Source organism: Prionailurus viverrinus, chromosome B2 (genome assembly GCF_022837055.1).
Source record: "Prionailurus viverrinus isolate Anna chromosome B2, UM_Priviv_1.0, whole genome shotgun sequence".
NCBI lineage: Eukaryota > Metazoa > Chordata > Mammalia > Carnivora > Felidae > Prionailurus > Prionailurus viverrinus.
The window spans coordinates 34,736,322-34,761,640 of NC_062565.1; the positions used below are offsets into that span (position 1 = coordinate 34,736,322).

The 25,319-nt window shown below is 53.4% G+C and overlaps 1 protein-coding gene and 1 long non-coding RNA gene across 5 annotated transcripts; one reads left to right on the top strand and one right to left on the bottom strand.

Moving 5' to 3' along the window:
- Positions 1–3,047: 3,047 nt before the first annotated feature.
- On the bottom strand, positions 3,048–5,795 carry LOC125165419 (uncharacterized). 2 transcript variants are annotated; one of them, XR_007152096.1, is made up of 3 exons: positions 5,591–5,795; positions 4,834–5,048; positions 3,048–3,773 (listed from the first exon to the last, which is right to left on the bottom strand). It is a non-coding gene; the product is annotated as an uncharacterized LOC125165419 (long non-coding RNA). The 2 variants fall into 2 exon arrangements; XR_007152095.1 differs by having other exon boundaries at positions 3,048–3,836.
- A 10,583-nt stretch (positions 5,796–16,378) lies between these two features.
- MAPK13 (mitogen-activated protein kinase 13) lies at positions 16,379–25,087 on the top strand. Of its 3 annotated transcripts, none has more exons than XM_047860158.1 (12): positions 16,379–16,704; positions 17,580–17,709; positions 18,700–18,758; positions 21,614–21,800; positions 21,996–22,025; positions 22,420–22,467; positions 22,584–22,698; positions 22,842–22,913; positions 23,758–23,837; positions 24,105–24,183; positions 24,294–24,470; positions 24,746–25,087. In XM_047860158.1, exons 1-12 carry the CDS (start codon positions 16,586–16,588, stop codon positions 24,826–24,828), a joined length of 1,179 nt encoding a protein of 392 aa, XP_047716114.1. In that variant the 5' UTR covers positions 16,379–16,585; the 3' UTR covers positions 24,829–25,087. The 3 variants fall into 3 exon arrangements, with proteins under 3 accessions (XP_047716114.1, XP_047716115.1, XP_047716116.1); XM_047860159.1 differs by having other exon boundaries at positions 16,388–16,704; positions 21,692–21,800; XM_047860160.1 differs by having other exon boundaries at positions 16,538–16,675.
- Positions 25,088–25,319: the final 232 nt, after the last annotated feature.

A 25,319-nucleotide genomic window follows, 5' to 3' on the forward strand; every position in this document is an offset into this window, starting at 1 on the left:
GCTTGTGTGATGACCTTCACTTCTCTGTATGATCTGACAGCTACGAGGACTTAGCTACCAAATATGCAAATGAAGACCTTTTTAATAATACAGATATGTCTTAACATATGCTTTGGACTTAACACTTACACTTCTCACAAGTGCACGAATGAAAAAATAAAAGGTCACTCGGGGTCTTGTTCTTTTGCGACAGCAAAATATTGACATTTCTGCCAATGAGAACTTGAATAACATGGCCATCTTACAGTGGAAAACCATATATGGAGACGGGTACATGTGCAGGATATATTAGGAGCGAGAGAAGGTAAGTGGCAAACAGAAGAAAGGTGTGTGTGTGTGTGTGTGTGTGTGTGTGTGTGTGTGAGAGACCCGGAGAACCATCCCCCAATTTCAGTTTTGCCAGGGTCAGAGCCCAACTTTCCAAGACAGGAGAACACAGGGTGGAAAGGGGCTGCACCCAGCTGTGGGGCCTCTTGACAAGCATAACACCACCACTCCTGTGTAGCCGGATTCTGCCCCCAGCTGAGAGCCCTGGGTAGTTTCTTCCCTAGTAGAAGAGTGTATTGGGGGGATCTGAAGCAGGATTTTTCAGTTTTTGACACTATTGGCATCCGGGGTCACATTGTTACTTGTCAAGGCAGACCTGCGCGTTGTAGGTTGTCAAACAGCATCCCTGACTTCTGCTCACATCATGACAGTCGCATGCATACTCCCTTCTCTCCCAGTTATGACAGCCAGAAATGTCTCCAGACATTGCCAAATGTCCCCTGGTGCAAAATCATCCCTGGTTAAGAACCACTGGTCTAACGCTGAGACACCTCGGGGAACCTGACTGGCTAAGTCAGTAGATCATGTGGCTCTTTGATCTGGGGCTGTGAGTCAAAGCCCCACATTGGGCTTGGAGCTTGCTTTATTTTTTTTTAAATGTTTTATTTATTTTTGAGAGAGAGAGAGAGTATAAGCGGAGGAGAGGCAGAGAGAGAGGGAGACACAATGTGAAGCAGGCTCCAGGCTCTGAGCTGTCAGCACAGGGCTCAACACGGGGCTCGAACTCACGAACTGTGAGATCATGACCTGAGCTGAAGTTGGACACTTAACCGACTGAGCCACCCAGGCGCCCCATACTTGGAGCTTACTTTAAAACAAAACAAAAATAAATAATAATAAAGCTGGGACACCTCTAGTCTTGCAGAATAACAAAGAGCCTTTCCTTTTTTCTTTCTTTATTTTTGAGAGAGAGAGAGAATGAGCAGAGGAGGGGCAGAGAGAGGGAGAGGAAGGATCCGAAGTGGGCTCCGTGCTGACAGCAGAGAGCCCAATGCGGGGCTCCAACCCATGAACCATGAGATCACAACCTGAGCCAAAGTCGGACACTTAACCGACTCAGCCACCCAGGCGCCCCACAAAGACCCTTTTCTTGAAGAAATAATTGAAGGTTAACACCTACTAACCTACTCTCAATGTAGGAAAGGGGCTTTTTAAAAACTGGAGATCTTTTTTGGAGAAAAGGATAGTTCAGAAGAAGGTAGGCTTGATACTGGATTAAGGCTATTCCATTTCTCAAAAAAAGAAAAAGGAAGTGGGTGTCGAGTGGATACAATTATTCTTTGTTCAGAAGCTTTTGGGCCATTGCCACAGCCAGAAAATGTATTAGTTAAACTGGGTGCGACTGCAAGATTTTCTTAGGCAGGTGTGGGTTACGGTGGAAAGCAATACTGGGTTTTGAAGCCATAAATCTCAGGCTCAAATCCTGACTCAAGCTTTTGTCAGGTATGTGATGCTGGGATAATAGCTTTTAGTTTTCAGGTGACTGAAGATTTGTAAATGAACAAAATAACAAACCTCTGTGCCCAGTATGCTGTGGACACTCAAGATACTGGTTAGTTTGCATCTCTCTTGAACTGACCTTGGGCATTGAGGCTGTTCTATTAGAGTGAGTGTGGGAGTGTCCTCCCCACAGTGTGAGCTTTTCTTTTTTTTTTTTTATGTTTATTTTATTTTTGAGGGGGAGGGGTGAGGGGCAGAGAGAGAGGAGACACAGAATCCAAAGCAGGTTCCAGGTTCTGAGCTGTGAGCACAGAGCCCGACGTGGGGCTTGAACCCACGAACCGCGAGATCATGACCTGAGCAGAAGTCAGTGCTTAACTGACCGAGCCATCCAGGCGCCCCTGCAGTGTGAGCTTCTGAAGCCACCTGGGAGGAGAGTTCCCTGGACGAGATAGTCCAGGGCCTAGCTCCACGGAAGTTTCTGGAAAACTCCTATTATTGAGGCCAGAGGCTGTGGCCTGAGTACCCATCACCAGCAGGACACTGTTGTACTGCAAAACTTCTTGATCAGTTCAGTTGGGAGAATGTGCTTCATGTAGAAGTCATTAAGCAATGAAGTAAGGAAGTAACCTTAAGTCCAATTTTGCAATGAAGAAAATATATATACGCCACCACCTTTTGAGTGTCGTTTGACGGTGGGCACAAAGAAGATGTAAAACCACAGGGCCAACCTGGCCCCTTCGCAAAGAACAGTGGTTCTCAAGTCTTTATCAGATCCAACATGCTTTTGCATAACTAATATCTTGAGACATTCTTTTTATGATCCTGAAGTGAAATTCATAGACAACGCGCGCACACACACACACACACACACACACACACACGATTTCAAAGCAGATAGAACGATCTGATATAAATGATGGATACAGAAAAAAGATACACTTCAACATGCTAATGCTCAAGCATAACCACATAAGAGACATACTGAAGCAGGGGCACCTGGGTGGCTCAGTCAGTGAAGATTCTGACTTAGGCTCATGTCATGATCTCACGGCTCACGAGTTCAAGCCCCGTGTCGGGCTCTGGGCTGACAGCTCAGGGCCTGGAGCCTGCTTCGGATTCTGTGTCTCCCTCTCTCTCGAACCCTCCCCTGCTCACGCTCTCTCTCTCTCCAAAAATAAAATAAAATTTTTAATAGAAAATAAATATATAAATAAATAAGTAAATAAAAGACATACGGAAGCAGTTAGGTACTTGCTCCTAAACCTAGAATCGTGTTGAATGTGACCACTGTGTCGTGTTGTCTTGGCAACTCAAATGCCATGATGGACTACTGTCGGTCATGTGACTTTCTGAAATTGGGGGACAACTGTTGGTAAAATTTCAAATGAAACAAGTATAATCTTTTTTCATATACTCAGTTGTGATCCTGGAAATTTTAAGTACATACACAAAAAACCACCAAACAGAAAAACCAACGAGCCTGTGTTTTACACATAAAGTCAAGTTACAGCCTAGGCTCAGATAACCCTAAATAGGTTTTTCCACCCCTGTGAATGTCCGGCAGGATGTATTTTGTCATATGAAGCAATTCTCGTTGAGAATCTCACCCTGCATGATGCCTCCCGTGTGCTATGTATCAGAAAGCTCTGGTCGTTGCAACAACCAAAAGTGACTGCAACGGCTTCCAAAGGTCACCCTTTGAGAACGGCTGACATAGAAATGACTCAAGGGCTGTAGAGCCTTAAGCAGCGAAACCTCCTTGTTGATGATCTGACTTCCTCTTCTCCCCTGTCGGTTCCCCGCCTTCCCTGCTAAAAAGCAGTTACTGACCCCTCCTGTATGCTAAGCAATTGATATCCTTACTTGTATAGTCTCTACAAGTAATGTCTCAGAGCCTCATCCCAAGTCACGTGGCTGCTGATGCTGGATTCAAAAATCAAAAATCGCCATTGAAGGACTCCCAGCTCCACAGTTTTGCAGCATCGACATTAGGCACGCCCCTCCTGGTTTCCGAAAGAAAATCAAAACTGTATTCCTTCTGCATAGTTTCCCTAAGGACTTGCTGGCTGAAAAGAGGAGAGGAGTGAAAAGGACACCAGTGTCCACGGCAGCCACAGCCGGGCACTTGGTGCCTCACCTCACTCAGGGCACCCTGGGCGTCTCCCAGGCCCCAGTCCCCTCTCCCTTGCCTTCTTGCTCACCTGGGATGGAAAGGTACCTCCAGCGCTCGGGAGAGAAGTGGGTCCGAGGACGAGCTGCATGCAGCTACCTGTGCCCCCCTTCAGTGCTTCTGTCCCCAGCTGTCACTTCTCCCTCCCTCGCTAAGGCGGTACTCTTCGTAGAATGCCACCACGTAGAATGCCACCATGTGTTTTAGCCTTGTCTCCTCTGGTCTTTGTGCATGGCGTTCCCTCTGTGTAGAACCCCCTGCCTCGTTCTTCACTCCTCCAGGCTGGCTACCCATAACCACTCCCTCCGCAAACCTTCCCTGGCCATCCCCCAGCTTGGATTAGCGGTCCCTTCCGGGTGCCACTTGTGTGTGTCTGCATTGATCTGTGGTGGCCCTGGCCATGTTTTGTCACATTGTTTTGTCATGGCCTGATGTTTGTATCACCCGCTCGACAGCAAAAACCTGCAAAGGTCAAGGACACAGGCTCTGCAAACAGTCTGCGTGGGTCCGAGGCCCAGCCCCTCTATCTCCAAGTGGTACGATCTTGAGTAAATTACTTCATCTTTCGGAACCTACCTCAGAGGGTTGTGGTGAGGATAAAATGAGTTAAGGCACGTTAAATGCTCAATGGCATACATTAAACGCTCAATAAATGTTAGTTCGGGGCTGTACGTCCTCAAGGGCACAAGCCATCATATTTGCGACTGTGTCCCATCACCAAGCATGGTGCCTGACACACAACAGGCGGCCGATCTTTACTGACTGAGTCACTGAATGACTATCATCTTTTAATCGCTTGCAAATCATCTTGTCCTCTGCTTCCTGTTTGTATAATCAACAGTCTTCCGGAGCAAAGACCATCAAAAGAAAGATACTAAATATGCGCAGATTACCTGCCCTAAGAAACGGTGCGGTGTGGAACTTTCCAGCTCAGGGACGGACAAGTTTCAGGATAAATGGACTCTGATTCTCTTGGCTGCATCTTGCTGTATGACTCGAGTCGGAGGCACCGCGGTTTAATGAATTGGAACGAGAATCAAAAGATGATTGAAGGTGGCTGATGGCCATGATCCAGATACTTCCTACTGTTTCCCCATCCATCTGCCACCTTCAAATGAAAATATCAGGGAGAAAGAAGGGGAAGTTGGAAGTCATTGTGGTATCTCGCACCCTCACTCAATTTCACAGACATCTGTTGGGTCAGGCACTGGGAACACGAGAAAGACTAAAAGTCACAGTTGTGCCCTCTTGGAGGTAACATACTAATGGGGAAGAACACAGTCGCGGGCGACGACAGTACCACTCCCCTGGCACCCCAAGAACAGCACGTCTGAGGGCTCATGGCTGGTGGCCGTTTCTGGGCCGGGTGCACCTCTTGCTCCCCCTCCCGGGAGCGCGGCCGACACTGTGCGACTTTCTCATGGGAGTCCTAGGCCTGTGTGTCCCCGACCTGGTTAGCGGGCTCCACCTGGCGGGCGGGGCTGCCGATGCAGTCATCTGTGTCCGGCTGTGAGGTGTAAAGCCAGCATCCGCTGCCGCGACACGAGGACCCGTTTCCCCTCGGCCGTGGCTCGGGTATGACACAGGCCATGGGCCCCGTACCGAAAACCCACACCCGCAGCTCTGTCCAGTGCCAGAGGCAGTGACTACCTGGTAATGACGGCTGACAGATGTTTGCGGTGAGGCGTGTTCCCATCTGGAGGCTGTTCTGCCGCTGACGAGTCCCACCCACTCCCCAGTTAGCAAACACCCCAGCGCGCGTGCGCGCGCGCACGCGCGCGAGGGGCCTCTTCCCAGCCTCCAGTCACGTGACCCCTCCAGCTGTTTCTTACTCGCACCAAGCACACCAGTGGCACACGACTTTTTCTAACTACCACTATTCTTTTGTGACCACGAAACCTGTTTCCTTGTTGACCATTTTTTGTTTTTTTTCCGTTTATTTTTTTTTATTTATGAGGGTGGGGGAGTGTGTGAGCACGAGAGGGACAGAGAGAGAGGGAGAGAGAATCCCAGGCAGGCTCCGTGCCGGCACCGAGGAGCCCGACGCGGGGCTCGGTCCCACGAACCATGTGAGGTCATGACCTGCGCCGAAATCAGCAGTCGGACGCTTAACCGCCTGAGCCGCCCAGGTGCCCCTGTTGACAAAATTTTAAATGCAGCTACCTGGCGTCCATTATCCCACTTCCCAGAAATAAGAGCTGTTGACAGGGTGGTTTCACTTCTAGAAGATTTTCTAAATCTGTAAAAACACACTCTACGGAGGTGACGCATGTCAGTCAGTCATCTGTGTCAGTAAATGGTGTCGAGACAACTGGACAGTTACTTTCCTCCATTAGCTGTAATCACTTCCAGACAAACCAAAGATCTGAATGGAGAAGGGCTTTCGAAGCATGTCACAAACCCCAGAAATCATGAAGGAAAAGGCTAATGCATTCGACTACACCAAGGCTGTAAGTAAAACTTGCACACGTTGGAAGAAGTTTGGCAGGACTTAGCAAGGGTAGAAGCTGCATATATTACTTATAACTCCGCATCTGCTTCTAGGTCATTGTTCTGGAGAAACTTCCCCACTGGGCTCAAGGAAATGAATACGGGGGCCTCTTCACTCAGCATTATGTGTAATAGAAAAAAACAGACAAACGGGGAGGGGCGCCTGGCTGGCTTCATCGGTGGAACGTGCGACTCTTGATCTCGGGGTTGTGAGTTCGAGCCCCACGTTGGGTGTAGAGATTGCTTAAAATAAGCGGCGGTATGTTCCTACGGCAAAATCCTACACAGCGGTGAGAGCAAATGTCCTAGAAGGACTCTCTGCCTCCTCCCAGGTTTTGTCTGTCTGACGTGGGGCAGGGTCGGGAGGCATTTTTGGTTGTCGCCACTTGGGGGTGAGGGGTGAGCTGCTGGCGTCTAGTGCGTAGATGCCAGGGTTGCTGCTATGATGCGCTGGACAGCGCCCCCTTCCCCACCCCCCACCCCCCGCCAAAAAAAAGAATTACCAGGCCCCAAGTGTCACTGGTGCCGAGGTTGAGAAATCTCAAGCTAGTCTGAATCAACATGGGCAGACCTCGCCACCAATCTTGAGTGAAAAGGGAAGTTGCAGCATGATCCAGTTTGATATTTTTACAGATACATATATAGCACAAGTAAAAAATCACATATGGGAATAATGCACACCCACTCTGCAAATCTGGAACAATCCGTCCAGGCCCTTTTTTCCTTTTTTTCTCACGATGCTGGAAAGTTCTCTTTATTGCTACAGATGATAAACAACACTGATAAGTATGTGCCCCCTTGTCCGTTTTATGTCAACTAAATTGACAGCTACGGAATCCCCAGGATAAAGGAGGCGCACGTTTTCACCCCTTACATTTAAGGGGTTGTTCAACGTTCTCCTAAAAGCTTGTACCAATTTACATTCCCACCTGCAGGTGACAGTGTGTTCTCATTTCCTGTTTTGCTCTGCCTCCTTCACGAGGGTATGAGTTTCTTGAGGACAGAGGCTGTGACATTTGCCCGTGTATCTTCACCGTCCTGATAGGCGCTCGGTAAAATTCAGTGGAATGGATTAAGGCTTTACGACACATTGCTCAGTAGGTTCGGAGGACAGAGAGAAATAAAACACTCATAGCCTCAAGACAGGCAGTTTAGTCTGGTTTGAATGTCAACTGACAGTTCAAGTTCTCACGGCCTGCTGTGTCCTACAGGAGTCAGAGGAGGAGAACACACTTGGGTAGGAGCGGCCAAGCAAAGTCAGCCCCAGGAAGTGCTACTGAGCCAGGCCTTGAGGCACGAGGGTCCCTCCCCACCCTTGGAAAAGCAGAAGATGGGCATTCCAGAAAGACTGGCATTCCAGGAAGGCAACAGCTCAGGCAAAGGTATGGTGCCAGGGATGAGTAAGGCACGTCGTCTGCGCCCCGACGCCATGGAGGATCCGATTAGCCAGAAAGGCAGGGCCCGGATGACGGCAAGCTTTGTCCAACAGGCTAAGGAGTTTTAACTTTTTCCCCCCAGAGGCAAGAGGGAGCTACCCAGGGTGGGGAGTGTCGCAGAGGAAAGGCTGCTGTAACCAGGAGGACCAACCACAGCGGGGCTGCCGGTCACACCTGCGCTGGGCCGCTGGCCCTCTGGTGCACAGTCTGCTCGGCGGGCGACCGAAGCCAGATCCCGCCCTGGGCGAGGGAGGGTGGCCTCACCGAAGTGCGAGGGTCCCGGGAGGGCCTGGAAGGCATAGGCCAGGGAGCAGCGCAGTCCCTGGGCCCAGCGGCCCAGCTGGGGGTTCGTGCCGCGCATCCCACCTACCCCTGTTGCCGCATCTTTGCCGACAGCGCTGGGGCCCCCTGGTTGTGGCTCTCGACAGCCGACGTCGTGCGCCTCTTCTCGACTCCATGTTCGGCAACATCACGTTGGTGGCTTGAATTTGGCCGTGATGGAAGGATTATGCCACAAATCAGTAAGCGCTAGGCACTGGGGCTCCCCCCTCCTCCCCTCCTCCCACCTCCACCCCGTGCCAGTTTTCTAGCACTGGCTGTTTCCTTCTAGAAACAAAAGAGATTCAGGGATTAGATAGGGAGGATAGGAAAGGAGATTCTTGTTTAGGGAAGCCAAACGGAACCTTTAGGAAGATAAGTGCGTGGCCAAACAACGGAGGCGCCATCTGGGATTGTAAATTCAGATTCCTAAAAGGCAAAGGCTGGGCCTTCAGGGGCGCTGTCCAGTGCAGTTCAGCACAGTGGTTACCAGCGCGGATGGTTGAGACGGGCCCCAGACTTGACCCTTGGCTCTGTTCCTTACCAGCTGTGTGACCTTGGGTGAGTCACTTTGCCTCTCTGTGCCTCATGTTTTTCATATACAAAATGGAGGGTATTATTAACCCATCTCTTAAGGTTCTTAAGGGGACCGAATGAGTTACATATGGATAAAACTCTTGGAACAGTTTTTAGCAAGTAATTCACGCTCTATCAATATTTAAGTACAAAAAATAGAACCAAAGAACCCAAAGAAGCAGAACTGGAACCAGAGCCCAAACTTCTGTCATGGCGGGTAGCCCTACTAGTCTTATCTGGCTTTCTTTGACCCTGACAAGGGTTGTGGGGTTCCTGGAGATGATTCATGTGTCCTGGTGTTGGATGTTTACACAGAAGGGGTGGAGCAGGCGGGCCCAGTGGCCTCTGCCCTGGAAAGGCAGGTTGTCGAGATGGCCTCCAGGGCACACAGCCTCCTCTGCCCAAAGCAGGGCACACAGGGACCCAGGCAGGACGGTGACCCCATTACCCCAGTTTGGCAGATCGTCGAGCTGGGACTGCCCCAGGCCCGAAGGTAAGTTCGGCCAACCTGTCAGTTGCAAACAGAGAAGACAGAGTTGCACAGTAATAATAACAGCTTCTGCTGAAAACCCCCACTATGTACCCGCCATTCAGCCAGTGACTGTATGCAGGGCACTATTCTAGGAACTTGGGATTCAGCAATGGGCAAAATCATCAAAACCCCTATTCCCGTAGCCCTGATGTTCCAGTGGAGGCAGACGGATGATAAACGAGTGAATTGAGAGCTATAGAAGGTCTTCAAGGAAAATGAGGCCGGGAAAGCAGGTGGGGCGTGGCTTGCAATGGGGTCAAGGAGGACACTCAGAGGAGGGGACATGTGAGCAGTCCTGAAGGATGAGAGGGAGCAAACAGGAAACCAGAGTCTCATCAAATCCTCCTGCGTGCCCTGGCTAAGTGGGCGTTGCTCTCCAATCTTACCGATGAGGAAGCTCAGAGACATGCATTCACCCGCTCAAGGTCAAACAGCCTGTAAGTGTTGACCCAGGATTCAAACCCACCTCGGCCTCCTGGTCCTTGTCGACCTCTCCACTGGCTCCCAGGAGTATACCCAAAGACACTGTGGTCATCACAAAGCCTGGGTGTGTGTGGCATGGGGAAGCCAGGGTCACGGGGGTAGGAAGGGTATGCAGTGGGGTACGGAGGCAAGCAGGTCTAGAGTTCACTCTTGAACACCCCCTGGAAGAGGTGAGCTTAGAGCTGAACTTTCAAGATCAGGAAGGAAGGGCAATTCCAAAGGGTAGAGGGTCTGGCTTCTCGACAGGGTCAGTGGGAGCAGTGAAGACCGTAGGGGGTGGGGGGACGGCTTTACAATAGAAGTTTGGTGCAGATTGCTGGTGAGAGAAGAGGTCCCCAAGGTCAGGTTGTGTACCCTGGTTCTTAATCAAAAGCCTTTTACCACCACATGTAGGAGCTGGAGGGTCACACAAGCATAGAGCCCCTAGGCCTTGCCTCAGAGAGCAGTGAAATTCACAGTGCAGAGCCAAAACCCCTTCAGGATAGATCACGTCCAACCAAACAGAGACCACACGTTCCAGACACTTCACGGGGGACCTGATTTCAAGCAGGGTCCCCCTACTGTTGCTTCCTCACTTCCACCTTTTGGGTCTTCAAACCACATTCCGGTCATTGCCTCTTGAACCCGCAAGAGACGAAAATCTTTGGTTTGTTTCTTCACTAGGCGTTTATTGAGCACTTACTGTGGAGTAGGCACAGGGCCAGGGGCTCAGCAGTGACCAAGATACTGCCGACCCAAGGACTCATTTGTCCGGTGGTGGAGGCAGACATTTCAATGGAGGACAGTGTGGATTAATTGAGATTATGATGAGCACCACAAAGGACAATGCAGATCGAATGGAGAAGTGTCCTCGGGATCCCTGGAGTGTCTCACCAGGCTGGCCCCAGGCCACATCTTCACAGGATTGGGTCAAGGGTGCAGGCTGGATAAAGAGAGACAGGTGTTGGGGTCGAGTGGAGGGGTGTATGGTGTAAGGAGGGGAAGTTCACCTTCCGGGTCCCAAGAAGGCCAGCTGGGAGGTGCCACTCCAGCAGAGCTGTCCCCAACCCCGCACTCCACCAGGGGGTGCTAAAACTGAGGGCAGGGAGGGGACCACGTCAGAGCGAAGGTGGCTGGGAAAAAGGCTCATTCAGTTGAGGGGCACCAGTGAGAAGGGGGAACCGATGTCCTGTTCTTGAGATGGATGTTCTGCTCAGGCCCTGAGTGGGCCCAGCCCCCCAGAAGAGGAAGAGGTGCTGGGGAAGATGGCCCAGTACCCAGATGGGGCCAGTGAGCTGCTCCCAGGTGTTGTGAGCTGGTCTCACCCACCTTCAGGGACGCTGAGGGAAGGGCATGGCCGGGGCAGGGCCAGATGGGGGAGCACAGGGGAAAAGTTTCGAAGGCAGGTGGGGAGATGTGCACAGCTCACTCCTCCATACATTCAGGTGTTGCTCACCTATCGCCTCCTCAGACGGTCCCTGACTCCCTGCCCGAAAGAGCACCACCATCCTTCTTTGTATCCTTACTCGGCAGTATTTTCTTCACAGTGCTTACCGCTACCTGACATTACATTTGCTTGAATCCCATGAAATGGTCAAATATCAGCAGTTTCATGGGGTTCAACCTAACGCTAGAATTTGTTCATTGGTTTTCCCTCTGCTTCCCCCCTAGAATGTCAGCTCCATGCCACGGGGGGGATCTTTATCTGTTACTTTTTGGCCACGTGCCCAGAACCTGGATCAGTATCTGGCAGGCAATAAACATTGAGTGGATGGGCCAATGTGTCCTGGGGCTGGGTTAAAAAGAAGAGGGAGGGGACGGGGACCAAGAAACAGACTCTCAACTACAGAGAACAAATTGATGGTTTCCAGAGGGCAGGTGGGTGGGGGGATGGGTGAAACAGGTGATGGGGGTTAAGGAGGCCACTTGTGCTGAGCCCTGGGTGTTGTATGGAACTGCTGAATCACTATATTTTACACCTGAAACTAGTAGTACACCGTATGTTAACTAACTGGAATTTAAATACAAACATTAAAAGATAATCAAAGGCGGAGCCTGGGTGGCTCAGTTAAGGGTCCGACTTCTGCTCAGGTCATTATCTCACGGTTAATGAGTTCGAGCCCCAAGCTGAGCTCTCTGCTGTCAGCACACATACTCTGTCTCCCTCATTCTCTGCCTCTCCCTCCCTCTTTCTCTCAAAAATAAATAAACACTTAAAAGTAATAATAAAAGCATGATAAGGGAGTAGGATGGGAGCAGAAGCCACCTAGGGAGTGGCTTCTGGGGCAGGGGGTGGGGGCTGGGGTGGAGCAGTGTGGGTCTGGCACCGGGAGGCAAAGCTGGACGACACTGGGGAAGGAGCGTCTGGGGGGCCACCAACCATGTGCCAGCCACTGAATTAGACACTTCTCCCAGCATGTCTTTTAGTCCTCGTGATGTCCCGTGAGGTGGGTCTTGTTACCAGCCCTGTTTTACAGATGAGGAAACTGAGGCTCAGAGAGGCTAACTTGTCCAAGGCTAGCTAAGCTAACAAGCCTCAGGGCAGCCCCCATGCGTGTCCTTCCCTCTGCAATTCCCTACTTTGTCTCCATTTTGATTGTTTCGTGGAGTTTTGGAAGTCCCTAAGGAGCAGGGGAATCTCCCAAAGCTGGAACCAGAGCTCTGGGGCCCCCTTGCTGTTTCATCCCGGCAGGAGCCGCAGGCCCATCATGGTTTCTCATTTCGTAGAGGTCTCCTGGCCAGCTGTGGTGAGGGTTTGAGTCATCGGCCCTGTGTTTGGGACAGAGGGGGCTCTAGTATTTGAGTGGCCGTGTGCCTGAGGCAAGATGGAGTCTGGGTGGCCAGGATAGGGGACACGGGCAGCCAGCCTCAATGTCCCATGAGGCTTTGTCTCCATTCTAAGAAACCAGTCACCAATCCCCCCAAAACCCATGCCCCTGCCCTCCAGAGGCTCACAGCGTCACCGGGAGACCACACCACAGCGACAGCCACTGCACAGGTGCTTGCCTGGTGTTGGGCTGCCTAGTTGGTGGTGAAACGTGCAGACTCTGGAGCAGAACAACAGGTTTGAAGACCCCATCCACCACCTTCTTGGTCTTGTGGGACTCTGGCCAAGAGGTGCCCCGGTCTCTCCATCTGTCCTGGGGGAACGATAGCATCCCAACAAAGCGAAGCAGCCGTGACATCCGGAAGCTGCCTGGCCCCATCAGCCAGGCCCTGGTGTGGCTCCCACTGAACACGGACAGGGCCATCCGCCACCGTGATGGACCGAGACAAACACAAGAGCACTCCGAAATCACGTCTGAAAACAGACAAAACATGAATAGAGTCCAGGCCACAAAAACAACCAAACATCCCCCGGGCAGCTAATCCGAGTAAAGACTACTTCTCTACCGGTGACCAAGTTCTCTCCTCTTTCTAGCTGGCCCTCCTCCGAGGTAAGATGTAAGATCCCCAAATCACAGAGTCACCTCCACTTCCCAACAGCCTCTAATCCAGATCAAAGTCCTGCTTCCCCAAACCCTCCACCAATCGCCCAGCACAAACCCAAACATTATAGCGAGTCCTTTCCAGCACCCTGCTACCAAGACACCCCGTGGTTCCCCTGGTGTACGTTCCTCGCTGTGACGAGTAACAGACCTGGCTTGTTCACTCCCAGGTATGTTTCGAGTGATCTCTGGCTGGAGGCGCGGACGGTCCCCACCTGGTCGGGCACGTGGGATGATACACTCCCAGGACTCTTTAGATATGTTTGCCTTGCTTTCCTTTCACTTCTGCTTTACAAGGAGGGCACTGAGACCCAGACAGGGGCGGTGGCTCTGCCCAGGGCCACACAGCTGGTAGTGCAGAGTCAGGGTGGAAAGCCAGGTCACGTTCCAAAGTTGTCTTCCTAACGCCCTTGCCTCGGCCTCGAGAAGGCAGAAACTAACATGACAACACAGGGCCAAGCATCTGGGAGAAGAGCAGGGGGGTCTTGGGGCTGAAAGAGAAGAGAGCCCTGGGGCGGCAGGAGGGAGCACCCAGGACGTCCTCAGTCACCCCCTGTGACTGCTCTCCCACGTGTGACTTCCCAGCCTGGATCCTCCAAGGCATTTCTGTCCGAGGCCGCCCGGCTGCTGAGTAAACACAGGCCCAGCTGGGGCCCGAGGGGGCGGGGGTCAGTGTCATCAGTCTGAGGCCTGAGTCACTTCCTGACCATTGCTTCAGAGGCACCCAGAGCCACAGCCTGAGTGGCCAGCTCGCGCCCTCATGGGGTTGTGCCCACCTGGGCAGGAGCCCCGGTGTTCCTCACCTTTCTGGGCTCACCTCTGTCACGCTCAGGTGATTGACACATACGGGAGAGTCAGAAGCCTTGTCCCCACCCTGGGGAACTGGATCCTCAACCCAGAAGGAAATCTCGGTCCCCCGGACAATTCTGTCTTGCCTGCGCCCAGTCCTGAACTCTGGCTTCCAGGACGTCACCCCAGCCTCAGCGTCAGGGTGCCTTCCCCTGGCAGCCCTCCTAGGCACACAGCCCCTTCCCTTTTCCTCCCACAGGGTCTCAGGGCCAGAGCAGAGGATGGGGCAGGGAGGGTGGGGAATATGCCGGACACCCTAGTACTGGATGTGCGGAGGAAGACATGGTTTGATCAGTAGACATGTCCTCACGATGTGAGTGAGGGGGATGATTTGGAATGCAGACCATCTCCTTTAAGAAGCAAGGCCTCTCAACCCTGAGACGCTGCATAGACTTGGAGCTGAGAACATAGCCTCTAGAACCATAGCTCACTTTTTTTTTTTTTTTAACTTTTTATTGATTCATTTTGAGAGGCACAGCTCAAGCCAGGGAGGGGCAGAGAGAGGAAGAATCCCAAGCAGGATCTCTTCTGTCAGCACAGAGCCTGATGTGGGGCCCGAACCCATGAACTCGTGAGATCATGACCTGACTGGAAATAAAAAATGGGACACTTAACCAGGTGCCCCTGTTCTCACTTCTTCAACCCAGCTCTGCCCCTTGCCGGCTGTGCAACCTTCAGCGAGTTACTTAACCTCTCTGTACCTCGGGTTCCTCATCTCTATCATGAGGATAATAATCGTACTGACTCACAGACCTCTTACCAGGGTTAAGGGAGTTGTCTATGTAAAACACTTAGAATAATGACTGGCACATGGCAACACAAGTGTTCAGTAAATACTGAACTTCAAATGGGCTGATTTTTCCATTCCGTTTCATTCTCACTACAGTTTTCGATCTCCTACCGTGTGCCGGACATGAATAAGGCAGATTCCTTACCTACAATGCCTGTTGGGCACTTCTGTGGGATCTCTGCACGGTCCTCACCCTGTGGTGGTTTTCCAGACCGTGCCCGATGCTGCATAACTTGCACAACTCTGTGGGAGGGACTGTGGCACAGGATTTGGGGCCTGCAGACTCCCTAGTGAGGACCCCCAGCTTGCTGTAGGCCACAAGCAAGTTGCTTTCCTTCTCCAAGACACCCTCTCTCCTTTTGACAACATGGAGAGAGAGGTCCCCACCCCTTCCCCAGGCCAGTGCAGTTTAAGATAAGTCAGGCATGTGGACCTCTTGTGGTTATTCTCTGCCCACCCCACCACCCCCGCTTCCTGGGAGGCCTCCGTGCTTTAATTCCAGCACAGAGTCTTCTTCAGGCTTCATGAGCCACCAGACACAGGTGGCAGAAGGCCCTGGCTTATCATTGCCCTCATGGGGCAGTAGGAAGTCACAAAAAACTGTCCAACTGGAAATTTGAGCCTGGACTGGATAGTTGATGCTACAGAATTCCCGTTGTTAATTTTAAGCTTAAAAATGATATTGTGGTTATGTTTTAAGAGTAGTCCTTAACTTTTAGGGGCACGTGGTGGCTCAGATGGTTAAGCCTCTGACTTCAGCTCAGGTCCTGATCTCAGGGTTCGTGGGTTCGAGCCCACATCTGGCTCTGAGCTGACAGCTGGGAGCCTGCTGAGAGCCTGATTCGGATTCTGTGTCTCCCTCTCTCTCTGGCGCTCCCCCCCCCCCCACTCTGTCTCTCTCAAAAATAACAACATTTTTTTTCAAAGAGTAGTTCTTATCTTTTAGAAATACAAAAAATATTTATGGGTGAAATTATATAAGGCCTAGTTTTGCTTCAAAATGATGGAAAACAAAATTGACTAAGAGTTGATACCATTGTTGCAGCTGAAGGATTGGGGTCATTCAGGTTCACTAGAACGTCACCGACAAAGTGCGTCCAGAGAGACCCGGAGCCTGGGAGCGGGTTAGAAATTCAGAATCTTGGCTCCACCCCAGATCAACTGAATCAGAAACTGTATTTTAATAAAATAAAATTCCCAGGGGATTCGTTCAAATGTGAGAAGCACTGGGCTATTCTACTTTCGTGCATTTTTGAAACTTTCCACAATCAAAAAGTTGTGGGGTTTGGTTTTGCTTTTCCAAAATTGTCTTCACCAGCCCCAGGCAGATCTTCCTGCCGAGTCCCGGGCTGGAAGGACCTAGGGGGACCTGTGGTGTCCCGCTCCGCCCTACGCGGGACGCCCTGGGGTCCACCAGGCCGCCAGCGCCGCCCCTGCACCGCCCCCCTCCGCCCCTGCAGGGCAGCGCACCTGCCGCCCCGGCTGGGTCTCCCGCCGCGTCCCCACACCTCTTGGGCCGTCGGGCAGGCCCGGGCGTGGCCTTGCACCGCGCACCTGGGCGAGCCGGGACCCCGCCCTCGCGCGGGGGAGGAGCTGGCGGCGGGGCGGGCCGGGCCGTGACCGCGAGCGGGGGCCGGGTGCCGGGAGCCCGGCGGGCCGCGAACGCAGGCGCCGCGCCGGGGCCACCGAGATTGGGTGCCGGGGATGAGCTTCACCCGGAAAAAGGGCTTCTACAAGCAGGACGTCAACAAGACCGCCTGGGAGCTGCCCAAGACCTACGTGTTGCCGACGCACGTAGGCAGCGGGGCCTATGGCGCCGTGTGGTGAGACCCCCCGGGCCTGCGCGCCGCAGGGGGGCGTGGGGGGGCGCGGGGCGTCGGGCCGGACACGTGGCGGGCGCATAGGCACGGGGACGCAGGTGGAGCCTCCCGGACAAGCCGGGCCAGTGCATCCCTTCCCAGACCCGCCTTGGGGGTCCCCTCCGCCGCTGGGCCCTCGGGCCGCTCTCCCAACCACCTTGAGCGAGGACCCCAAGGCCCAGAGTCCCTGCGGGCTTGGAAGGCCCTCCCAGGGGCTCTTCCTGAGCCCAGCGCTTGGAGCTGGGAGGAGGCGACTGGGCAGTGGAGTATGAGCAAGAAGCCTCAGGCTGGCAGAGGCTGGCAGAGGCTGGCCTGAGGCCACTACAGGCGCCATCTCACTTTTCTCACTTTGCGGGGTCTCTGTGGCTTGAATTAGGACTGGGTCTGGTTCTCCAGGACTTGAACCTTATAGGGGACCCCGGAGTTCATCCAGGTGAATCCCTGATGTTACAAGTGGGCACACTGAGGCCCAAAGAGGGAGAAGCGACTTGCCAAGTTGCAAAGAGTGAGCTTCCCTCCAGGTTCTGGATCCTGTTGGCATTAACTTGTGTATCGCCAGGCTCCGTGCACCCCTGTCAGTTACTGCCGGTCCCCTCTGACACCCCTGACCTGTCACTGTACCTGAGGCTGCTCCCCCATGTCCCCGGGGGGGGGGGGTGGGGTGGGGTGGTGGGCTCCATGCCTCCCAGCCTAGCCCCCTGGCCAGGAGGGATTTTCTTTTGGGGGGGTGGTGGATGGCCTGGACTCCCCCGAGTGACCTGGGAGATTCCACCCGGGCTGTGGAGTGGGGGCTGCTGGACAGGAAAGCCACAGCCCGCTCACCTGTCTGTGCCCTACAGCTCCGCCATCGACAAGCGGTCAGGGGAGAAGGTGGCCATCAAGAAGTTGAGCCGGCCCTTCCAGTCGGAGATCTTTGCCAAGCGGGCCTACCGAGAGCTGCGCCTGCTGAAGCACATGCAGCATGAGAATGTAGGGCTGGGCCTGGGGGCTGCTCCGGAGAAGGGGAGGGGGAGCCAGGGAGGGGTCCTGACCAGGTCCCTCCCTGTGTGTGTGTTGGGGGGGGGGAGGGCGCCGGCCTGAGGGGTGCAGGGAGCTCAGGACAGGGCCAGGAGAAGGGGACTCTCCTCCCTGCCCCTCCCACTCTTGTTCCTCACCTCATTAAAGCGAGGCGCCAGGACCTGCCCTGCCTACTTCCCAGGAAGGGTGAAAAGGGTAGTTTTGGCAGTGGAGCAAAAGGAGCTTTGCGAGGTGCAAACATACTGTTGCATGGGCACAGAGGCGCTTTGTCATTTGTTCTGAGGTCTCAGAGCTGTGGTGCCCCCATCCTGGTTAATGTATTTGCACACGTGGCCCCGATAATAACAACAATAACCACAGACAGTTGAGCACCTACTGTGTGCCAAGTGCTCTTCTCGGAGCTTTGCAGAAGCTGACTTGTTAATCCTCACCGTTTTACAAGAGTTAAGTACTATTACTCCCAGGTACAGAAGAGGAAACTGAGGCACAGAAAGACTAAGAGGTCATATGGTTAGTCAGTGGCAGAGCTGGGATTTGAACCTAGGCTCTGGGGCCTCAGTGCAGAATTATGAGAGCATCTTGTCTGACAGAAGCAGCTGGGAAAGCTAGTCGCCCAGCTCTGGGCCTAGCAACTGGGCTTTGGAACAGGATACCTAGGTTGGAGGGTGAACATTTAAAATAATGATTTCAAAACATTGGGCACGTTTTAAGCCCCGTTGCTCTTCAGCCAGCCCCTCCCCATGGCCCCCAGCCACAGGTGATCTTGCTCCTGGATTCCTCTTCTGCCCTTTTTACTGCTTCTGAGAAGGCCAGGAGCCTGCCTCCTGCTGGAGACGGTGTATTAGGAAAGGGCTGGTGGTCATAGGCATGGCTGGGGCCCCGGGGCTGGGGGGAGAGAGGGCTGTGGCGGCTGCCCAGCCTCACTGACAACCTTCTCCCCAGGTCATCGGGCTCCTGGATGTCTTCACCCCAGCCTCTTCCCTGCGCGGCTTCCATGACTTGTGAGTTGGGCTGCACTGGGTTGAGGGGCATCTGCAGGCCTTACTTGCCCCTCGGGAGCAAGCTGGGGGAGAGTCCAGATTTCTCTCTTGTGGGTAGGGGGCTTCCTGTCCTGCTAGTCCCTTTGGGCCGTCCACTAATGCGTGATTCTGTCTGGATTCTGTCTGGATCCAGCCAAGGGTGGAGAGAAAGGCAGGCAGGAAGAGGTGGGAGGGGCTTAGCGGGGTCCTTGACTGACACAGAGCTGTCTGCTTGTCGGCCACCCGCTTTAATACAACCAAGACCTCATTGCCAGTCCTCACAGGATCTGCACTGGCTTACCTCGCCATTCTGTGGGGTCCCAGGTGTGGGTCTGGGCATGGAGCGAGGAGCGGGAAGGCTTGGCTGCCTCTGGCTGACGGGGTGTTTGACAGTCACATAGAACCAGAAAATTTAGACCAGTGCCTGGTCTAAAACGTAGGAATCTTTAGGAAGATGGAGTCTTTCTTTTTTTCCCAATCTTTCTTTTTTTTTAAGTTTACTTATTTATTTTTGAGAGAGAGAGAGAGAGAGAGCAAAAGCAGGAGGAGGGGCAGAGAGAGGAGAGAGAGAATCCCAAGCAGGCTTCATGCTGTCCTTGTAGAGCCCCACGCGGGGCTCAAACTCACGAACTGTGGGATCATGACCTGAGCCGAAATCTAGAGTCAGATAGATGCTCAACCAACTGGGCCACCCAGGCTCCCTGAACTGACCCTATTTCAAATGCAGCTGAAGGTCTTTTTGTTAGGATGCTTTTGTTTTAAATTTAATGCAGTGATTCCGAATGGAGTTTTTTTCCTATAAAGCCAGCTGCTGGGCTTAACGTGGGGAATTTAAAGTGGACCAGCCCCCCAAGAAGGGTGGGGGTGTAGTCTCTAAATGAATACTCACAGTAGTGTGGTCGGTGTTCTATGTATGGTCAAGTGCTGGGGACTGTATGCTGCCTCAGGGGGCTTCACAGAGGAAGCTTGAACTCAACCCCAAAGGGTGAGTAGATGTTTGCCTGCAGTAAAGGTGCTTAAAGCATCCCGGGGCAGAAGGAACTGCATGGACAAAGGCCATGGTGCATGAAAGAGACTGGACCGTTGGGGCGATGTTGATAAGTTCACTGTGGCTAGTGAAGGCCAGTGGCTGGTTTGGTCAAGGGAAGAGTCCACACTTGATCCCACAGGCAGCCTCAAGTCCAGGGAGGATTTGAACATTGGGGTGATATGGTCAGATAAGATTTTGGGGTGCACTGTGGCGGGAGAGAGAGCCTGGAGAGTAGAGCCCCAGACCCAGACCTTGATTTAAATAAGGCAGAGGTGATGGGATGCCAAAGAGCAGACCTGAGACCTGTCAAAAGGCCCTATCTGTTGGGACGCAGTGGCTGGGAGAGGGGGGTGTAGGTCAAGATGCCAGGCTCCTGCTTGAAATACAAAGTGGAGGAAGAACAGACGTTGGGAGAAAGAACGAACTCCATTTTGGACACTACTTTTGAGGAGCCTATGAACATTCCAGTGTTTAATCAGCAATTGCAAACACATCTGGAGCCCAGGAAGGTCTGGGCTAGGGTAGAACACGGTATAATACTGTTGATTAAGAGATCAACAGAGAATCTTGAGGAGGTGTCAGACTGCAAGAGGTCCAATAGGAAGAAAGGGAGCCACAGGTGTGTGTGTGGGGAGGGGGGCGGTCATTGGTGATCTTGATCTGAGCCGCTTCAGGGGGGCAGAAGCAGACACCAGATTGTTAAGGGATTGGAAGTTAAGGCAGTGGGTCAAGAGGTGTGGACCACTCTTTCTAGAAGTTTGGCTGGGGAGGGAAGGAGGGAGAAAGGGTAGTTATTTGAAGAACCAAGTCAAGGGAAGGTAGTTCTAGCATGGCGAGACTTCAAGTTTGTCACCAGAGAAGAAAGAACCAGCGTCCATGTAGACGTGAAAGACAACACTAGGGAGGGGACTGTGCATGAAGCAGGGTCCCCCATGGGGGAGGGCAGATGATCAGGTAAAAGAAAGTTTCAGAAAATCACAGGCTCATAGAGATGGCCTTCATCACATCCTTTTTTTTTTAATATTCCTTTTTAAAAATTGTTTTTAAGTTTATTTATTTATTTTGAGAGAGAGAGAGAGAGAGAGAGAGCGAGCGAGCAAGCTGGGGAGGAGCAGAGGAAGAGAATCCCAAGCAGGCTCCGTGCTGTCAGCGCAGAACCCGATGCAGGGCTCGATCTCACACATCGGGAGATCGTGACCTGAGTAGAAATCAGGAGTCGGATGCTTAACTGACTGAGCCACCCAGGCACCCCTTTGATATTCCTTTTTAAATCATATTTTGTTCTGGACGTTGCTGTTACTACCTTGAGCAACAGCTATATTTTGCTGACCTTGACCTGTTTTGCAATCCCACAGGAAGGTACAATGGCTCAGCTACTCCTTCTTCCTTCTTCTGCCCTTCTATAATAATAAAAATAAAATGTTTTATTATTTCCTTCTTGGAAGGGCACACATCCTTGGTTGCTTGTGGAGTTCTCCCAGCTGGGCATGACCCTCTGCGGGAAAAAGTATTTGAACAGAAGCAGAGGGGAACTCTGGCAGATGTTTCTAAGTCACAGCTGTGGCTTTCTGTGGGGCGTGGAAGGGGGCAAGGCGAGGGCACCTTTGAAGAGAGGGAACACAGCTCCATTTGGTTTTCCTGAGCACGCTCCAGCTAGAATGCTTGCCCTGAGCTCTGCCAGCTGGGTGGCCACCGTGGCCAGGCTGGGGGCCAGAAGCCAGGAGGCCCGTGTGGAGGTCCGGCTGGCTATGGCGGGGGCTGGTTCTTGCACACGGAGGCCACCTCTAAGGCCTGTGCTCTGCCCCAGCTCCTTTGCACCTCCTGTGATCTCAGGCCTGGGGCTGGGCGGGACCGGGAACTGTCAAGAAGCTCTCGTGCCTTGCAGCTACCTGGTGATGCCCTTCATGCAGACAGACCTGCAGAAGATCATGGGGATGGAGTTCAGTGAGGACAAGATCCAGTACCTGGTGTATCAGATGCTCAAGGGTCTTAAGGTGCGTGGGGGCCCGGAAGGTGACCGAGGGGGGCGCCTTGGTGTTGACACCTGAGGTTTGGAGAACACCAGGACTTGGGGGCTGGGAGAGTACCCTGTGACAGGGAAGAGGAGGTTTGGAGCCAGCCTGAACCACCTGGTGTGGAAGCCGGGTGCCGGACTCACCCTTCGCACTCTCTCCCTCTCTCTCACACAGTACATCCACTCAGCTGGGGTCGTCCACAGGGTGAGTGCTCTCTCTGCTCCGGTGCTCAGAGGCCCCTCCACCCTCCGCACCATGGAAGGATTCTCCACAGCCGGGGAGGAGGAAAGGAGTGGGGAGGCGAGAGTCCTCTGGAACCTGGCGTGTGGATTCCCCCCCCCCCCCCCCAGCCTTGGCCCAGGAAGGCCTGCTCAGAAGAACGTTGTGTTCTGAGGAACTTTCTGGGTGCTGCAAATGAAGCAAGCCTTGAGCTGTTTCAGGCTCCAGGAATCAGGAGTATCTTAGAGCTGGATGGGCCCAGGAGGACACCTGGTGCCGCCGTCATTTTACACACGAGGAGACCAACACCCAGAGAGGGGCGGGGGCGGGCTCCCATCTCTGCCTCTTGGCCCAGTGCTTCCTCTCTCCTCTCATCTAGGACCTGAAGCCGGGCAACCTGGCCGTAAACGAGGACTGTGAGCTGAAGGTGAGTGGGCGTGGGCTGGGGCGGGTTGGGGTGGGCCCCTCTCCCCTGGGAGCCCCCAAAAGCTGCTCCGGGACTGTCTGCAGCAACTCTTTGTCCCTCTGTCCCGCGAGTCATAGATCTTGGATTTTGGGCTGGCCCGGCACGCAGATGCTGAGATGACTGGCTATGTGGTGACCCGCTGGTACCGGGCCCCTGAGGTGATCCTCAGCTGGATGCACTACAACCAGACTGGTCAGTGGCCAGCTGCTCGGGGGTGGCAGGGGCTGGGGATCTTCTCTGGAAGCTTCTCCAGGGCCGTTGTAGTTCCTTTGGGTCGACTGACTGCCGGGTCCTGGTCAGCTGGTCCAGGTGATGCTTCCTCCCTCCCTCCGCAGTGGACATCTGGTCTGTGGGCTGTATCATGGCAGAGATGCTGACCGGGAAAACTCTGTTCAAGGGGAAAGATTGTATCCTTTGCTGGAAAAGCCCACCTCCATCCAGGGATTCATTCCTTCAACAGACACTTTATTACTTTAATCCCTCTTTTTTTGTTGTTATTGCAGAAGTGGTACCTGCTCACTCTAGAACAACTGTATTATTTTATTTTTAATGCTTATTTATTTATTTTTGAGAGAGAGAGAGAGAGAGCAGGGGAGGGGCAGAGAGGGAGACAGAGGGAGAGAGAGAGAGAGAGAGAGAGAGAGAGAGAGAGAGAGAGGGAGAGGGAGAGGGAATCCCAAGCAGGCTTTGCACTGAGAGTGCAGAGCCTGATGCAGGGCTTGAGCTCATGAACCACAAGATCATGACCTGGGCTGAAATCAAAAGTCAAATGCTTAACTGACTGAGCCACCCGGGTGCCCTCCGACTCTAGAACAATTTTAAAATGCAGGTAAGGGAATTGATGAAAAGCACCACCTGTCATTCCGGCACCATGTAGAAAATACATCATGCTTTGGCATCACACACACTAATTGAGCCCCTGTGTGCTGTGCAGGAGGAGAATATGTGGAGTCTGCACTGCCGAGCTCAGTGTGCAGCAGGGGGGACAGTGATGAAGAAGGGGATGAAGGTGGCTGGGCGGGACGGGAGCTGGAAAGGGGTCGTATCCAGGAACATTTGTGGCGAAGGACTCTTAACCCAGCCTGGTGGGTGGGAAGCCTTCCAGAGACCTGTGTCCTCTCCGGAAGGAAGGCACGTCTGGAGCCTGGCTCGTTGCCACGGGGCCTGGGTGGGAGTGACGGAAGGGCGGCGGGAAGGGCAGCCTCAGATCTACCAGCAGAGAGTGAGGCGGAGCCTTAACCCACTGCCAAGACCTGGACCAGCTGTCCCAGATCCTGAAAGTGACCGGGGTGCCGGGTGCAGAGTTTGTGCAGAAGTTGAATGACAAAGCAGTGAGTGGCAAATGGGTCTAGACTGGCCTCGGCTGTGCACTTGGCTAACCAGGGGTCACGTGGGCTGTGGGCCTTTGGGAAGGAGGGCTCCCCCGTTGCCTCCTTCTTGCCCTGGCAGATGCTCTTGCCTTCATCCCACTTTGGGCTTTGGCCTGAGCCTTCAGCCCGGTTCTGGGGCATTTCTGGGGTCCCCCCTGCTCTGTACCCCAAGTCCTGAGCCCGAGGGGCTGACAGATGGAGATTACTCAGTGCTTCTCTGTCTTCCAGGCCAAATCCTACATCCAGTCCCTGCCACAGAGCCCCAAGAAGGATTTCTCTCAGCTCTTCCCACGGGCCAGCCCCCAGGGTGAGTCTTGGGCCCTGCCTTCCACGGGTCTCTGACGGGCCTCTGACGTCTGTCCCAGTGGGCGGGCTCTCCCAGGCCTGGGATGTGAGATGAGTGTTCTGTCGCTGCAGCCACAGACCTGCTAGAGAAGATGTTGGAGCTGGACGTGGACAAGCGTCTGACGGCCTCGCAGGCCCTCACCCACCCCTTCTTTGAACCCTTCCGAGACCCAGAGGAGGAGACAGAGGCCCCGCAGCCATTTGATGACTCCTTAGAACATGAGAAACTCACAGTGGATGAATGGAAGCGTAAGAGCTGGGGGCCTCGGGTTCATCCTCTCTCTGCCTGCAGCCTCTCTCTCCTTTGCCTCCACGGTTTCCATGCGTGGCCTCTGGCGGCCCCACCGCTCTCCTGGATCACTATCAACACCTCCTTCTCTCTGAGCAGATATTGTCTCTTGTGTGCATTTCTTACTCCCTTAGCTGACTTCTGCTCCATGTTACATCCGGGGAGGGGGCCTCTCTTTTGCTCTGGGCACCCGCCCCCCGCCACCTCACACCTCGGGCCACCCTGTGTTTCTCAGAGCACATCTACAAGGAGATTGTGAACTTCAGCCCCATTGCCCGGAAGGACTCACGGCGCCGGTGTGGCATGAAGCTGCAGTGACCTGCCCAGCCTCACCCAGGGCTGAGCCCAGGGACCACCACCCGGCACCACCTGCCAGACACTGCCCCTGGGACCGATGTCTGTTTGTCACTACTACAGTTTCAGCTCTTCTTGGATTATAGCCTTCCAGGCGGAGGACACAGGGCCCTTGTCCTTGTGGTAGGAAACAGGCCTAGTACATGCAGAATTCAGGGATGTTGGCTGGGAGAAAACAGCTCTGATCACAACCAGCCACATTAAAATGCCAGTCTGGAGAGTCGCCTATGCGTGGGGGTCCTTCTTTCGGGCTGAGGGGCGGACTGAGCCAGGGCAGGGGGTCTGGGCAGTGAAGGCTTATTCGTTTGCTAAGGCTGCTGTGACAAATCCCCACAAACCGGATGGCCTCAAACAGCAGGACTTTATGCCCTCACAGCTCTGCTCGCAGGAAGTCTGAAATCAAGGTGTCGGAGGGGCCATGTTCCCTCTGAAGATTCAGAGCAGAATCCTCCCTT

What these genes read in the sequence shown, in the direction of transcription:
- MAPK13 (XM_047860158.1), top strand. Translation starts at nt 16,586, where the DNA reads ATGAGCTTCACCCGGAAAAAGGGCTTCTACAAGCAGGACGTCAACAAG. An exon ending in GGGGCCTATGGCGCCGTGTG is followed by an intron (nt 16,705 to 17,579) that starts GTGAGACCCCCC and finishes TGTGCCCTACAG; the next exon opens with CTCCGCCATCGACAAGCGGT. An exon ending in TCTGTTCAAGGGGAAAGATT is followed by an intron (nt 22,914 to 23,757) that starts GTATCCTTTGCT and finishes CCCACTGCCAAG; the next exon opens with ACCTGGACCAGCTGTCCCAG.